The sequence below is a fragment of the Trematomus bernacchii genome, unplaced genomic scaffold (assembly GCF_902827165.1).
Source record: "Trematomus bernacchii unplaced genomic scaffold, fTreBer1.1, whole genome shotgun sequence".
NCBI lineage: Eukaryota > Metazoa > Chordata > Actinopteri > Perciformes > Nototheniidae > Trematomus > Trematomus bernacchii.
In genome coordinates this window covers 509,625-525,000 of record NW_022987649.1, presented here as the reverse complement: position 1 = coordinate 525,000, position 15,376 = coordinate 509,625, and the positions used below count along the sequence as shown (strand labels likewise).

At 42.0% G+C, this 15,376-nt stretch overlaps 1 protein-coding gene across 1 annotated transcript in view; it reads right to left on the bottom strand.

Annotated features, from left to right (window-relative positions):
* The window catches only part of bcl11ba (BAF chromatin remodeling complex subunit BCL11B a), a 39,798-nt gene extending 36,894 nt beyond the window's left edge, over positions 1 to 2,904 (bottom strand). The window contains exon 1 of the mRNA XM_034134777.1: positions 2,087 to 2,904. Within this exon, the coding sequence (XP_033990668.1) occupies positions 2,087 to 2,141 (55 nt within the window). The 5' untranslated portion in view covers positions 2,142 to 2,904. The remainder of the gene's footprint in view (positions 1 to 2,086) is intronic.
* Between the last annotated feature and the right edge of the window lie 12,472 nt (positions 2,905 to 15,376).

The window sequence follows — 15,376 nt, the reverse complement described above, 5'->3', positions numbered from 1 at the left end:
CGTTGTGTGTGACATTTTCATTCTCTGATTAAAACACACGGCAGACGGATTTTATTACCTGATAGCTTGAGAAGAATGATGCTGATTTTGGTGAGGGGATTCACATAATTACGTGTATGTGTGTGTGTGTGTGTGTGTGTGTGTGTGTGTGTGTGTGTGTGTGTGTGTGTGTGTGTGCGTGCGTGTGTGTGTGTGTGTGTGAGAGCATCTCTTACATGTAACTGATGGAATGTACAGCCTGGGTGATACATCAGACACACAGACAGGTCAGACCTGCTCTGTGGACACCAAACTGCATTTTACACCCCACACACACTCATGAGCACACACAGAGAGCTTTAAGCACTTTTGTTACAATACAAACAGGATGCTCATGTATTAGCTTCCATCTTCATCTGTCCACATCTCCACACGTCACCTGTCTGTTTGTTGTTTAGAATATAAACTGTCATCTCACAGCAAAGCATGCAGCGTGCACAGTGTGACCCATTTCTAAAGGTACACACACTACAGGCCACACACACGTTGTTGCTCTGTTAAGCAATCACATACTTGGAAGGAGATGATTTCACATCCAAGCCCCATGCATTGTGTTCAGGTGTGAGTGTGTGACCCTGTGGGTAAAAGCAGAGGAGGGAACCCAAAGACAGGCAAAGTGGCCCAAAGCAAGACGATCCGTTTCTACTGTAACCGCAGCTGTTCAGTTCTACAGAACCCCTGAAGAGCTGACCTGCAGATTCCACACATCACTCCAATAAACTTCAAACTGGACCAAATAAATACAAACTAAATGTAACATTGTGATACTGAGCAGCACTTCACGTTCCCTTCCTCTTTTGGTTTTGACTCATATCTTCCTCTAGCTGCATCCCTCCCATCACTTAGTGTCAGCAGTTACAGTCCAGCATGAAGCCTGCTGCTGTCAGGACACCAGCTGAAACTGATCTGAGGCCAGAAGCTTTCCACTGCTCACAAGTTTAGCGGCAAAAGAGTCCCCGCCAAAACAGATTTAGAGTTTGCGTCAAACTCAGAGGAAGAGCGATGCGTTTCCTTTTTTAAATCCTCCGCGTAATTTAGGTTTGAGAAAAAAAGGTTAATTTCCTCTGTCTTTAATTGTAAATGTATTTCCTTTCGCTCTCTGCTTTGCACCAATGAACGCCTTTAAAATCTTATTAATCCTTCACATAAATAAAACTCGGCTTACTTAATTTCACCTGTTTTGCGCTCCCTTACTGTAATGTGCTTAAAAGTGTCGTGAGGGAAACCCTGGAATGTTCCACTGGCAATGCGTGCAGGCTATTAAATAATCCAAACCGAAACATAAATATTAAAAAGAATAAGTTTTGCATCCATGCAGCAATAGACCTCATGCACGGGACTAATTTAACTGAAGACAGAAAGGCTGGCACGAGGCGGTGATGTGTCTATCAAAGATTTAATAAGAGCACCTACTTTCATTTCAACATCTCCCCGTACGGCAGCAGGTACAATAATAAAGTTCACTAGTTTCATTACAATAAAACATTTCCTTTTTTTCTTAAAGTGTAAACATATATAATAAGAAGAATTAATTGATCGAAATTGAGTATGTCATTCTTATTTCTAATTTAGGATACTTACAAACACATGGTGTGTGTTTTTATCTTATATAACAGGATTATTAATATGTTCGTTTAAACCGATGGAATTTGAACAGTGTTTTTGTTGCGGTTTGAACACTAAGTGTCATTTAATGATCTGGTTATATGTCATTGAAACAAAAAGCAGAGACATAAAGAAGTTACGTCTCAATTAAGTCACAGGAAGGATCTCCGTCTTCTTTAACAGTGTCATCTTCCCTGATATTAGCAGGATAATTATACAAAGTTATAATCAGGTCAGTAAATTAAAGCCTTGATCAAATGTTGTCAATAACGCTGGAGAGGAAAGAACTGGCCTTCAGGACGCACTCCGAGAAACTTTCTGCTCTAAGTCTGAAAATGTTTGTTTTTACGCACCATCATCCCGGGAAAAATCTCTCAACCTCAGAACGACACCGGAGAGGGAAAAGCGATGTGTGCATGTAAATATTTGCAGGGCCACTTACGTGTTATTTCTCTCTGGGACAGGTGCTGCGGGTTACCCTGCTTTCGTCGGGACATCGCCCTGGCATTTACACTGGCATCGCCCGGAGAGCGGCGCTGGAAGGGTGGCGTCTCCTCCTGCTGCTGGCTGCCCAGAGCTGACCTCGGCTCTGTCCCAGGTGTGGCCCTCGGACTGACCCCTGTGCGGTGGATGTCCCTCCAATGGGCAGCGGATCCTGCTCTGCTGTGGCCGGCCGGAGCACAGCGCTGGGCGGGCGGTCGGAGTTCAGTTCCAAAGTGGTGGCGCGCCTCCCTTCTGGTGGTGAGGGAGGGGGTAGTCCGACTCTGCCTTCCGCGATTTCACACCATCTGTCAGAGGAGAGCGGAAGAGGAGCCGGGTGGAGAGGAGCAGGGTGGAGAGGAGGAAACCCGGCCGGTCAGCTGTGTCCACTCTCCGGACACCTGGACACTGTGCGTCCCTGTCCAGCAGGTGAATTGACGCCAATTAACGTCTGAAAGTGAGTCCAATAGGAATCCAATGTCCTTTTCGGGACTTCTCGCAAAGTGGTGGGCACTTCTTCTGCAGCACCAGCAGTGCCAGGCGGGCGGGTTACACTTTAACTAGTGGAGTCAAAGCCCAGTGTTGCTCTGAGGACAGGCTACCTCCCTCTCTTGTCTTTGTGCTCGCTGCAGAGTCCCGCATCCCCGGGCAGTGTGCGGCAGTGTGCGGCTCTGTGCGGCTCTGTGCTTCTCTCTGGCTTCTACAATGGGAGAAAACTCAAGTTCAAGTGCGGACGTGACGTTCAGTCTGCGGTGAGAAGGGAGAGTGGAGACTGAAGAGCACTGGGGGCGACTAGTGGTGGCTTTCACACACACTGACACACACACACACACACACTGACACACACACAATAACCACTCTCACACACACTCCGGCGTTTGCGCGCACGGCGGCAGTGTCCAGAGTCGCTCAACTCATCTCGGCGTCCCGTCGCTATTAGAATGCGATTTATTTATAGATTGTGACCTGTGTGGCTTCCGTAGCTGGTGCACAGGGTGCTGGACACTGAGAGGGTGCCTTTACATGTTAATGCGCGCAGACACCGTGCGTAATCTGTGCCGCTCCTTACACCCTTTTCCCACTTTCTGCATAGCGTGCTAAAATGATTAAATATTGTTTGACTCAAAATGCTATTAACATTAGAGCTTTATAAAGGACACATGTTTACAAAAATAAAGGCCTGTCGTATAATACACTGCACTCCTTCATAAATTGACTCGATTTCTCATATACGCAGAACATTATTCATCATAAATACTTGTATGATTTTGTTTGACCGACTGATTAAATTTACGTTGTTACGAGTTTATCATATACTAAGCCTGTATGTTTGATACAATATTTAATATTATAGCTGGCTGTATTTATATATTTTCACTAATGCGTCGTGAAGGCCTAGATATGCGCACACATTTATGGATCACACATTTCACGCATATTCATTCATATACAAATGATTTAATTATAACCTGTGTTTGTTTTTGAATACACATATCATTCTATCAGATGTTTTAATCATATTACTTAGTAAGTATTATAATAGTTAGAGAATTATGTATAATTGCTAAGAGTGTTTAGGGAAAGGATGTTGGGATATATACTGACGTTATGACCTTAAGGTGACCTTAGGGCTAATAGAAGATGGAAATGTGGATGAGGGCGATTTCTCCTTCGAATTATTTAAAACCCTACTGATCAAGTTACATTTGAAGATAACATGACAATTAAATCAGAACACAGGAGCTGAGCTTAACACCATCAAGTGTGTGTGTGTGTGTGTGTGTGTGTGTGTGTGTGTGTGTGTGTGTGTGTGTGTGTGTGTGTGTGTGTCAGAAAGCAGCGTCTCGTGCGGACTTCCCCCCCGGTCTGATTTAAACCCCCCTCTGTGAGAGGAAGGAGACTCCATAGTAACATAGTGTGTCAGAGAGTGAACTGTGGCATCTCTATGATGGAACCTAGGAACATCAGTGTGAGTTTGTTAAAGCAGAGGTATGAACCCCCCCCCCCCCCCCCCCCCCCTTCATCTGAACTGGATTAGCTGCTATCACATTCCAAAAACACTCCTTCTCATTTCCTCTTCTTCATCTGCATGTCTGTGTCTCAACTTTGTCGCTTCATCTCTATCCTCAACCTCCTGGCTGGCGTAATAAATGGGGGGGTGGGGGGGTAGCCTCAGGGTTCTTTTTATCCCTCCCCACCTCGCATCTATACAAGCCCCCAGTTTGTTCTTGGGCCAGGTGTTGTCAGAGCGGGAGAACGCTTCCTCATCCCTCATTCTCCCGGCTTTGTGTTTGGACTTCTCGCTAGTTTCCCTGCAGCGCCTCGAGTGCTGCCGCTTCTCTTCTCTGTCCTTCTTTCTGTCTTTCTATATATCTTCACGGGGGCTCATCTCAGCTGTTCGGGCTGTCTCCCAATAAGCCAAAAGCCTCTCCTTATTTCAGCGGTATACTGTAGGAGGACATAAATAGATTTCCTATGCTCATTTACAAGAAAAAGGAGAGGATGGCAGGTTCGTCCAAATGTCTTTGTCGCACGCATAACAGAACACCCACTTTCATTTGGGAGGGATACATGCAGCACTTTGTCACAATAACAGCCGACTGAGAGCATTATGTTAAAATGTAAATCATTGTCATTTTTAAGGCGCGACTCAGTGCCAGTGTTTTGTTTTTTTCTTGTTCTTTCTTCATGAAGATATGGGATTAAAGCTGCTTTGAGCGGCTCGGTGGACGGACGGAGGAGAGAAGAAGAAGCTGTCTTCATTGTCGCTCATATTTAAATCTACACACACAAATCAGGGATGCTTTAAACACACACACGTTATCAGGTTCACACTTTTATCAGTGAGAGCCCTGCTAATGGTACAACCAGTTGCAAATGTTTTTCTATTACAGTTTTTTAGATGTAATGTAGCCTTTTTGGACCATTTTTATATCATCACAGGCTTCTTAATCCTGACTGTCGAGGAATCTGAGAGCATTCTGTGCCAAGTGACACTCCAGGCCAACATCAGCACCCGGATGTGCTACTTGTCCTTGCAACCTGATTGGCTCATTAGTCAGAAGGGCGACAGGTGCATCATTCCCACTTTCTTATTGGACATTTTTCGAAGGCGATTTCTCACTTAAAGGCCATCAGAGTGAGTTATGGCGGATGGCTCCCGGCATCCTGCTTTTGCCCTTCCTTCATTTGCATATATATATGTGGCTGTTTGTTTTTATGTTAATGCTAAATAAGTCTTTTCTCTCCCTCCTCATAACGCTCAGCGCCTCAGCTTGGCGGTTAAGTTTTAATTAGAGGGACGTGGAGGTGTCCTTTAGAGTTTTAAGATCACTTTCCCAACAACTGTTCTCCAGTAAACTGCTAATACTAGTGTTTATGTGTTCAGATGCATGCTGGGAGATAAAGCAGGGTGTGGGGAGAATCTAATATGCACAGAGAGTTCACAACTGTAAAGAGAAGCTTTGATTGAAATGCTTTATTTCTATTGTTCTATTGGTTTTTTGAATATTATTTCTATTGTATGTCTTTTTAAGCATATCAACATTTAGGACCAGGACCAGGCTGTCATCCAATCAGAAGCTAGTGCTGTGGGAGAGATGTGTCTGACTAACACCTTGTCAATCAGGACTGTTTGCAATGTGGAACTGAACTGAAATCTCTTCAAATGAATAAAGTACGTTAAATGTTTTTGGGTCAAATCAGGAAAAATATGATATAAGGGTATAAGTTCATTCTTCCCGGAGTAACCGCACAAGTTCACTTGAGTAGCTTCCACACTTTGGATCACATGATCTTCATCAGCAGGTGGACACTGCCCAATATCTTTGAATTGTAGCTAATCAAATACTTTCTTTTTCTGAGCACATAAAATAATTAAAGTAATTACTGACTTTGAAAGCAGCATTTAGCATTTAGAAGTAATGAAGTTCCTAATGGCCTAATGTTGTGTTTCTAAATTAGTTTTAAGTCAAACTATATATTTTAACATTTACAGTGAACCACTCCTGTTTATCCATGATCCGTCATCTTCAACAGCAACCATAACGTGTTAATGTGGGCACGTTACTGTGATCAGTGATGACAGCAGTGTGTGACCCACAATGCAACACCACCCTCTGTTGGTTAGCCACTGCCACATGCACAGTAACCAGTGCCTCAGTGTGTTCCAGTGCATGTGTGTGGGGGGTGTTTGAATTATTCTCTGTGTATGCAGAGAAATCAAATCAAACTTTACATATATGTGTCACTTTTCATTCACAAAGGAAAGTCAACGTGCTTCACAAACCCGACATATGGACAGTTTTCTAAAAACTAAAAACAATACTGTCTCCCCCTTCCCAGGTAATAGCCAGAGTAACACATAGCTTTGTGATGAAAAATAACTCTGAATACCAACACAAGATTGAATGAAATAGGACTAAAAACTAATAATAAGAATAAAAAATGAATACAATAAGAATAAAATAAAATACAGGTAAAAGCCAAAATAAAAGGTGGGTCTTTCTTGAGTATGAACGCTCTCTGCAGAGAGGGATCCACAGAGTTGATATCCTGAGTGTGTGTTACATACACCATACAGCTGATTTCATACATACCTGGAACACGCCTGTCTTTGGGGGCTGTAATGGTTCATTAAAAATAGATTTGAGTGAGGCTCATTATTACAGGTTCTGAATGAAGAGCTACAGTAAGTGAATAAACGCTGCTGTGATAGTCTCTGCACGGGTTGAAGAGCAGAGCGTTTGAGGGCTAGCGGAGAAGCGCAGAAGCCCTTAAGCACAATTACAGATATCAAAGTTGGAATTATTCCTTTTATAGGGAAAATGCTAATCAGATTTATTTAGAGCAAGTTAGCAGCACTGAGCTCTCATTACCAACACACACACACTTACACACACACTTACACACTTAACACAAACACGTGTGCACTCTCACTTTAAGACCTTTTACTCTCTTTTTTCTTCCTCTTCTCTTTTCAAGAATATTTTTTAATTCCCCCACAATTATACAGTGGTTAATGTATATGATGGTCATTATTCAAAGTCTCATATAATGAGGCAGAGAGTACAGTAGCAACAAGAAAAGAGGACGTGTTCTCAACTTAGAGAGAAGCGTCCTAATGAGCTTTTCCTTCAGTTAGAGACTGAGCAGAGTTGAGCTCAGGACCTGAGACCTGCTGCCACTATTACAAAAGGCATTACTAAAAAAGTGTTGCTGACGTGAATTTTAAGAAAACATTTTTTTTACATTTGTAAAAGCAAAGTTAGCAAACTTGAATAAAAATAATAATTTGCACTTTTATGTTTTTCATGTTTAGACTTACCATTAATGTTTTTATTTTCATTTGACATAATAACATAGTGTAACACAAATCCAATGCAAATATCAAAACAGACAACAGAACATTACATAGCAGAAGTTTACAATGGAGTGAAGGGAAGACGAAGAAACATCAGAAGTTGAAGCCCCCATCGTAGGACCTCCGATAATAAACGGAACCAAACAAGAGGAATAGGGCTTCAAAGAGCTTCCTGTTTACAAAGACCAAACGTTGTTCAGAAACATTAACACGCTGTTCAAACTTTGTCCATCTTTCAATAATGATTTTTATGTTAAGCATTACTATACTTTCATTTAGTGTTTCAAGAAAACATGTTTGAATCAGAAGCTATCAGACACATTGTCAGGCCCTTCAAAACACTAACAGCAAAAACACTAAACTGCGCTGTGAGGAGGCTGGCTGTCTGCAAGCTGAAAGAGACCTGAGGCTGTCCCCCTCGGACCTGAGGCTGTCCCCCCCGGACCTGTTAAGGACCCTTGAGCACGGGGACCCCGGCCACTGCCAGCCGGACACACACAATTGTTGAGTCAAACAGAGATGGCAGCTGAGTATGACTCAATCAGGTTAGCTTGGCAGCGGACGGCAGGCCTACTTCCATCAGAGTCCCTGGAGGAAGCAAACAAACAAGTGAGGGAGAGCACGGCCCACAACACACACACACCCACACCCACACACACACACACACACACACACACACACACACCAACACGTGCAAAGCTGGCATCTGAAAGAGGAGCCGGTGGCTGCCAGAGTATTCAACACAATTAGCTCGGTCCTCAGACGCTCCACCCAGAGCTGCTGAGCCAAGCTTTGTTTTAAAGAAGCTTTCATGTCGCTTTTCTTTCCAGGGCTGACATGACTTTTGGCTGTCTCACCCCTCACTTTCTCCTTGTGTGTACAACAAAAAAACACTGAACATCCAGGGCCAAGTCACACAACAAGTCTCCTCCATTTCCTTAGCAGGAGGCTTCATGATTGATGAAAGATGATGAGATGCTTTGGCTGTCTCAGTGTTGTCCTGGGCTACCAACAGACCGGGACTCAATACCAGATTCAGTCAGTCCATCAGAGGGACAACAAACGTGCAAAGTCTCACACAGATGACAGATATTCTGGGTGTTAGTGAAACGAAATACAGCTGCAGATTCCTTTGAGGTGGGACGCAGAGTTTAAACCTTTAAATCTGCAATGTTTAGGGTTACATTTTGGAAAAATGCAATAACATCTGGGTAACGAGAGAAACACACAGTTTACTACACAGACAGGAATAAGAGCTCAAGTGATCAATGCTGATCAATTCGCACACACACACGCACGCACGCACGCACGCACGCACGCACGCACACACACACACACACACACACACACACACACACACACAACACACACACACACACACACACACACACAACACACAGAGAGAGCCCAGTAACCTAAATATCTGAATTGAGGAGAAGAAAATATACATTGAAATGAAATTCCTTATGTACAAAAAAATAATTTGTATGAATATATGTAAAGAAAAATGAATACAAATGATAACAGATCAGTAATGGTTCAGTAAAGATTCATCAATTCTTAATGCCATTTAAAAAGAAGCAATTAGTAATTGTATTATTACATAATCTCTGACAATGTGTGTGTGTGTGTGTGTGTGTGTGTGTGTGTGTGTGTGTGTGTGTGTGTGTGTGTGTGTGTGTGTGTGTGTGTGTGCTGTGTGTGTGTGTGTGTGTGTGTGTGTGTGTGTGTGTGTGTGTGTGTGTGTGTGCGTGTGCGCGCGCGTGTGTGTGTGTGTGCGTGCATGTGCGTGTGCGTGTGTGTGTGTGTGTGTGTGTGGGGGGGGGGGGTTTAATAGGCACTGTGCTTGGTTACTTGTCCTCCGCTGCCCTCTCCTGGTCACTCTGTCGTCACACGGAACAGGATGGGTTTCCTGAGAGTTCTTTCCCCTTATGTCCTACTGTGATTTACTTTAATAGTACAATTATACTTTTGTATGGAGTCAGATAAGTCACAAGATATTAATACATGCAGAAGTATTGTGATTTCTAAAGATTCTCTCCAAAAAAATATAATTCAATCCACAAATAACACTATTCTTTGTTTATAAATGTAAAATAAATCAACGTATAAAAAAACAAGGTTTTGAGGGTTTAAACCCTGCCTACCATGGGCCACGCCCTATCAGGTCTCAGTTCAATCAAATGAATAGAGAGTACAAATAAGTTGGATCTGCTTTTAGCACATTTTCACTTTCAGGACCTAATGATTTGAACATGAGCTATTCAAGTGTTCAAACTGTGAAGTTGATCCCCCCCAAAAAACATATGCTGATTTACCAACATCTCTCTCTATAGAGTGGTGCAGTGAGGATGTCTTTGTGTAGGCTGGCCTGGAAGTTAGTATCGCAAAGGTTCCCTATATCAAATGTATGTGATTTCCCCGTTGGTCTTCGGCATATTGCAGGAGAAAAGCTCTGTGGCGGACAAACGTTCATGACACTTAACACGTTTTGATCAGCTGTATAATCTCCACATGCCATTTACCTGTAATAATCTTCATAACATAAGTGGGTTGTTAACACTACTTTGGGAACAAACAGCATCTGTCAAACAAAGAGCTACACACCAATCATTGAAAGAAAATATTAAAAGCTTTAATATTTTGTCAGAGAGGACATGACCAGCCTGCTTTAGTTTGATATATTAATAATACATTTTACTTACTTTTACTTTATCAGTTTTTGGTTTGGATCGTCCCAAGCTGAATCAGCATAAGTTGGCTTACCTAGCGTATCATTTTATATTTGTCTGAGAAAAATGATTTTTTTGTTATTACATTTTTGTTTTAGCAGTAGGCTACTATAGCAGCCAGGGCATAGTCAGAAATGTCCCTGGCAAACCTGTTCTGCCAGAACATAAAAAAATGTAGGAATGCATTGGAACCACACCAAGCTGTGGCTTAGCAGCATATTAGCACTACTGATAACTGTAGGGCAAACAGCACAGTACTGTTTTAGGCTGAGGCTACATTTGAATTTGAACTATAGTCTATATGTCATTCGCAGTATTGTACTGTAGTATATGTGTTTGACTTAGTATAGTCATTTAGAAAAACATCAATAAAATGCAGCAATTAAATGTGTACAGTCATTTGAAAAGCATAAATTAAATGCAGTAGCATTACATCACTTTTATTCATGTAATAATATACACATGTCACACAGTTAATCATCATTGAGCTTTAAAAAAAAAGCAGATCTAGCCATCAGGAGTTAGAGATCTGAAACAGATTTAAAAGATAGAAACTATTTGAGGTTCATTCATCATGTGGACACAGGGGCGGATCTACCGGGGTGGCATGGGGTGGCAACTGCCACCCTAAAAATAGGCCTTGCCACCCCAGTTGGCAGCTTTGTTTTGAAAGAAAAGTTGTGGCTCATCGGACATTTATGAGAGAAAGTCTCTAATGTCCGAGTGCAAGTGAATGCAGCACAAGACGCACGTCTTGTAACCCCTCCCCCGGCCCTGGCGCATGCGTGGAAATATGATTGGCGGCAATTTCATTTGAACGGGACGGCGCACAACGAGAAGCATTCGGACATTTATACAGTCTATGATTCGGACCCAAGTACTAAAGGAATGAGGTACGGTCTACAATGACAGAGAAGAGACTGTCAAGTTAAGCTGCACTCAGCATTGAATCAAAACGCACTAAAGCTTTAGATCTTAATACGTTTGTGAGGCGTTTTGCTGAACAAGATGGTAATCGCCGCATTCAGCTGTAATAGGCAACTTGATGCTCTGCTCACGGATGACTCAATGAGCATAAACAACTGTTAAGATGATGACCTTACGTGTGTAAATATATATTTTTTCTTTGTGGGGGTCTGCCCCCAAAAAACAGTTTTAAATCCTGAGAAAGTCAAATAAGACGGTGTGTAAAACTACACTGCCCAGCCAAAAAAAAGTAACCACTTTGATTTAACTAGGCCAGTAGGTAAGGACTTTCCACTGGATAATAACTGCAGCGATGTATATGTCTTAGCTGAATACACGTTGTTTAACCCTAACTGATGCAGTTAGTCACTTCTTTAATGTTTGTTCTTTCTAATGTAAAGTCAAGGTTGTAACTGTTTGCAATGAAGTCGTGGGGCGCTGAACTGTTCTTTTGATTCTTTTGAATTTTGATATTTATGATAGTAATTTGTCTTTCAAATTTGAAGGAGGGTGAGCAAGCATCTTGTGGAACATTCATCATTAACTCCTCCAAAAAATATAGTTTATTTAATAATAAATGAATATGTGAATCATAACAGTGATTGACAGCTGATAGAATTCAGACAAACATAGATGAGACAGTTAATTCATGTACTTATTGCAGCAGTCTGCATAGATTTGGTACCCCTGCTGGTCTAAGAGTGAAACAAACTCATTCAGTTATTGTTCAGTTAAAATTCATTCAATTATGTCTGCCACCTTATATATCTCTATTTAAGGCTTTACTGTCGTGCCACAATAATGTCACCTAATGTTATTGAGTTAAAATATCAATATTGATTGATATGACTGCGATTAAATCAGCATATACTTCTGCCAGGGGATGCCACCCCTCAAAAATCTCCTGCCACCCTCTTGCCACCCCATGAATATTTTTCTAGATCCGCCCCTGTGTGGACACAAACACAATTCATAAAAGGAAAATCATGTTGCTCTGTAACTGTATTTTCTATCAAGTTCACCATGCAAACCAACACACTCTCACTCCATAAGCGTCCAGGAGCGACGCTTGGTCAGGGTCCTTTGGCGTGCAGTTGTGACGCGCCGAGGCTCCTTCAGCTTCATAAACAGACGCAAATAGCTTTCACCTGATTGCAATGTATTCCCATCTGCGGCGGGATTTGACGCTCATGGAAGCACGGCATTCGTTTGTGTCGGAGGCTGTTAAAGGCAATGTGAGCGTCCATTCCCATTGGATAACGGAGAATTGTACACCCGGAAGTAGTAAGTATTCCCCTTTACTGTCGATTGATTTGACAGTGATATCTCCACTACTCATCAACTCAAAAACACCAGATTATCCTTGTTAATTAAACGACCATTGATAGGGTTTAGTGTTTGTACAATGCTTTGTCACGTTTTCCCCTTCAATTCTGAGAAACAAGTCGTTTTCTATGAGTTTTGGATGGCCGAAGACATTACATTACCCACAATCCTCTGTAGCAACCATAAACTGTATACAACAATTAAATAATACATTATTCCGAGTGTGCTTGCTTTTCTCTTTGAAAGTCATCACATAACGGCATTAATACACGTTTCGGCTGCATTAAATATGACATATCTGCCGTAGTTAACTCTATGTATAGAGCCCTGATGAGAAGACTAGACAACAGGAACTGCCGCCAAAACTGAAAACTTGACGTGGATCTTAAATATATTCATCAATTCAAAAACCTTTATTATCCAGATGAAATCCCATTGAGATCATTGATCTCTTTTTCAAGGGAGACCTGCAGCAGTAGGGTTCCACATGAAGACATAAAAACATAACAACAGAACAACAAAAGGACATCATACAGCAACAATTACAGGGATTACAATTTACATATCTATCCACATGTACAGGTACCAACAGCATCTGATTGTGTCGCATCCAACCGAGCTTTAAAAACATGTAGTGGTACCAGATTGGTAATTTTCCATTCTTTTTGCAGACTGTTCCAAGTTAGAGGAGCTGCACATCTAAAAGCTTTCTTCCCTAAGACAGTCCTAGCACTTGGCACATTTAATAAACCACAGCATGCGATCTCAGGGCAATAACTACTTTCAATTCGCCGAGAGATCAGGGAGCAGTTATAAGATGGTAGTTTATCCAACATGGCTTTGTAAATGAACGTGTACCAGTGACTGAGCCTCCGTACAGTTAGTGATGGCAAACCGCCTTGGTATACAGGGTACAGTGATGCGTAAGTGCTTTACAATTTGTGACAAATCTCAGGCACTGTGATACGCAGCATCTAACTTGACCAGGCAATTGGCAGTGCATTCATATAGATCAGATTCCCCATAGTCCAGCACAGGTCAAAAGGTCACAGAGCCTTTTCCTGGGCCTCAAGCGAGAAACAGGACTTGTTCCTGTAGAAGAAACCTAGCCTAACCCTCAGTTTTTTAAGCAGGTTATTGACATGACATTTAAAAGTGAGACAATCATCAAGCCAGATACCCAGGTATTTGTAACAGGCTTCAAGTTGTATTCCTTGCGTAGTTACAATATCCAAAGCAGTCTCTGGGTATTTTTAGTTTTAGAAAAGAGCATTACCTTGGTTTTATCCACATTTAAAAGAAGCTTAAGTTCGAGAGCTGAGTCTGGAATATGTTAAAAACAGCCTGTAATTTAACAACAGCCTCGTTAAGGGAGGGACCTGCACAGTACATCACGGTTTGTCATCCGCATAAATGTGAAGGTTGCTCCTTCGACATTTTCTCCTAAACTATTAATATAGATAGATGAATAATAGCGGACCCTAAAACTGAACCTTGTGGTACACCATTAGTAATGTTTTTAACCACTCAGAAGACACCCGCCATCAAAATGAACACATTGGCGACCTTTCAGAGAGAGGTAGTTCACAAAACCACCCCCACTGCATGGCTGGATAAGCCAATACTGAGTAGCCTCTGCTTTAGATGCGATGATCGACGGTATCAAACGCTTTGGAAAGGTCAATAACTAGAGCTGCACAGCTCTGCTTATTATCTAAAAAACTCGTCAATGTCATTCACCACTTTCCTTGTGGCAGGTGATGGTGCTATGTTGCTTTCTGAGCCTGACTGATGTATTAGACAGGATGTCATTTGTACATAAAAACACCCTTTACCTGTTCACTCTACTAGGCGTTCAAGAACCTTAGCCAGAACGTGAATAATTTCGAGATGGGCCATAATTATTTAAAACAGTTGCCTCCCCTCCTTTCAGCAAAGGCAGGACATACGCTGACTTCCACAATTTTGGAATTGTGTTTGTGCTGAGGGAAGAGGTTACAAAGGAGGCTAGTGAGAGGTGGAGCAATAAATCTGCAGCTATCTTTAAAAAGAAAGGTTCCACGTTGTCCGGCCAGCCGGTTTCTTAGCGATCTAACTTGGTTAAAGCTTCACGAACAACATCAACAGTAAAAGGAGTAAAACTGAAAGGGTTTTCCAGACCACATTGTTCAGAGTCACCGACTGTGGTGTTCACAGAAGCAGAGTTAGTCACAGAATCAAACAGAGAGCCACAGGACACAAAATGCTCATTAAAGCAATGTAACATGGTGGCCCTGTCCGATATAGAGCCAGATGTTGTGGTAATGCACGGAGGTAGCTCATTACGGATATCAACGGTGGATATCGATTTTATGGTTTTCCAGAATTTTCTAGGGTTGTTCAGGTTCTTTGTGGTAACTGACAGATAATACTTAGACTTAGCACTTTTGACATGTGATGTGAAGCTATTCCTTAGCTGCCTAAATCGCAACCATTTCTACCTCTGACTGATTTTAAATGCCATTTTCATAAATTGTCCTTCCATTTTTGTAAGCACTTTGAATTGCCTTGTGTTGAAAGGTGCTATATAAATAAACTTGCCTTGCCTTGCCTTGCCTTGCCTCTGAGCCTGATTTCCTAGCCTTTGCCCAGGCCTTGTTTCTCTCATGTAGGAGACTGGACAGTTCAGCAGAAAACCAAGGATTATCTCGTCCCTTCACTCTAAATGTACGCAGGAGTGCATGTCTATCAATGATCTCCATAAAACCAAGATAAAAATAAGACCATGCAGTTTCAATCAGCACACAGATCGATTTTTCCCCAATCAAACCCAAACAGATCATGAACAAAACCCTGCTCCACAAAATGTTTAGTGTCTCTCTTTATG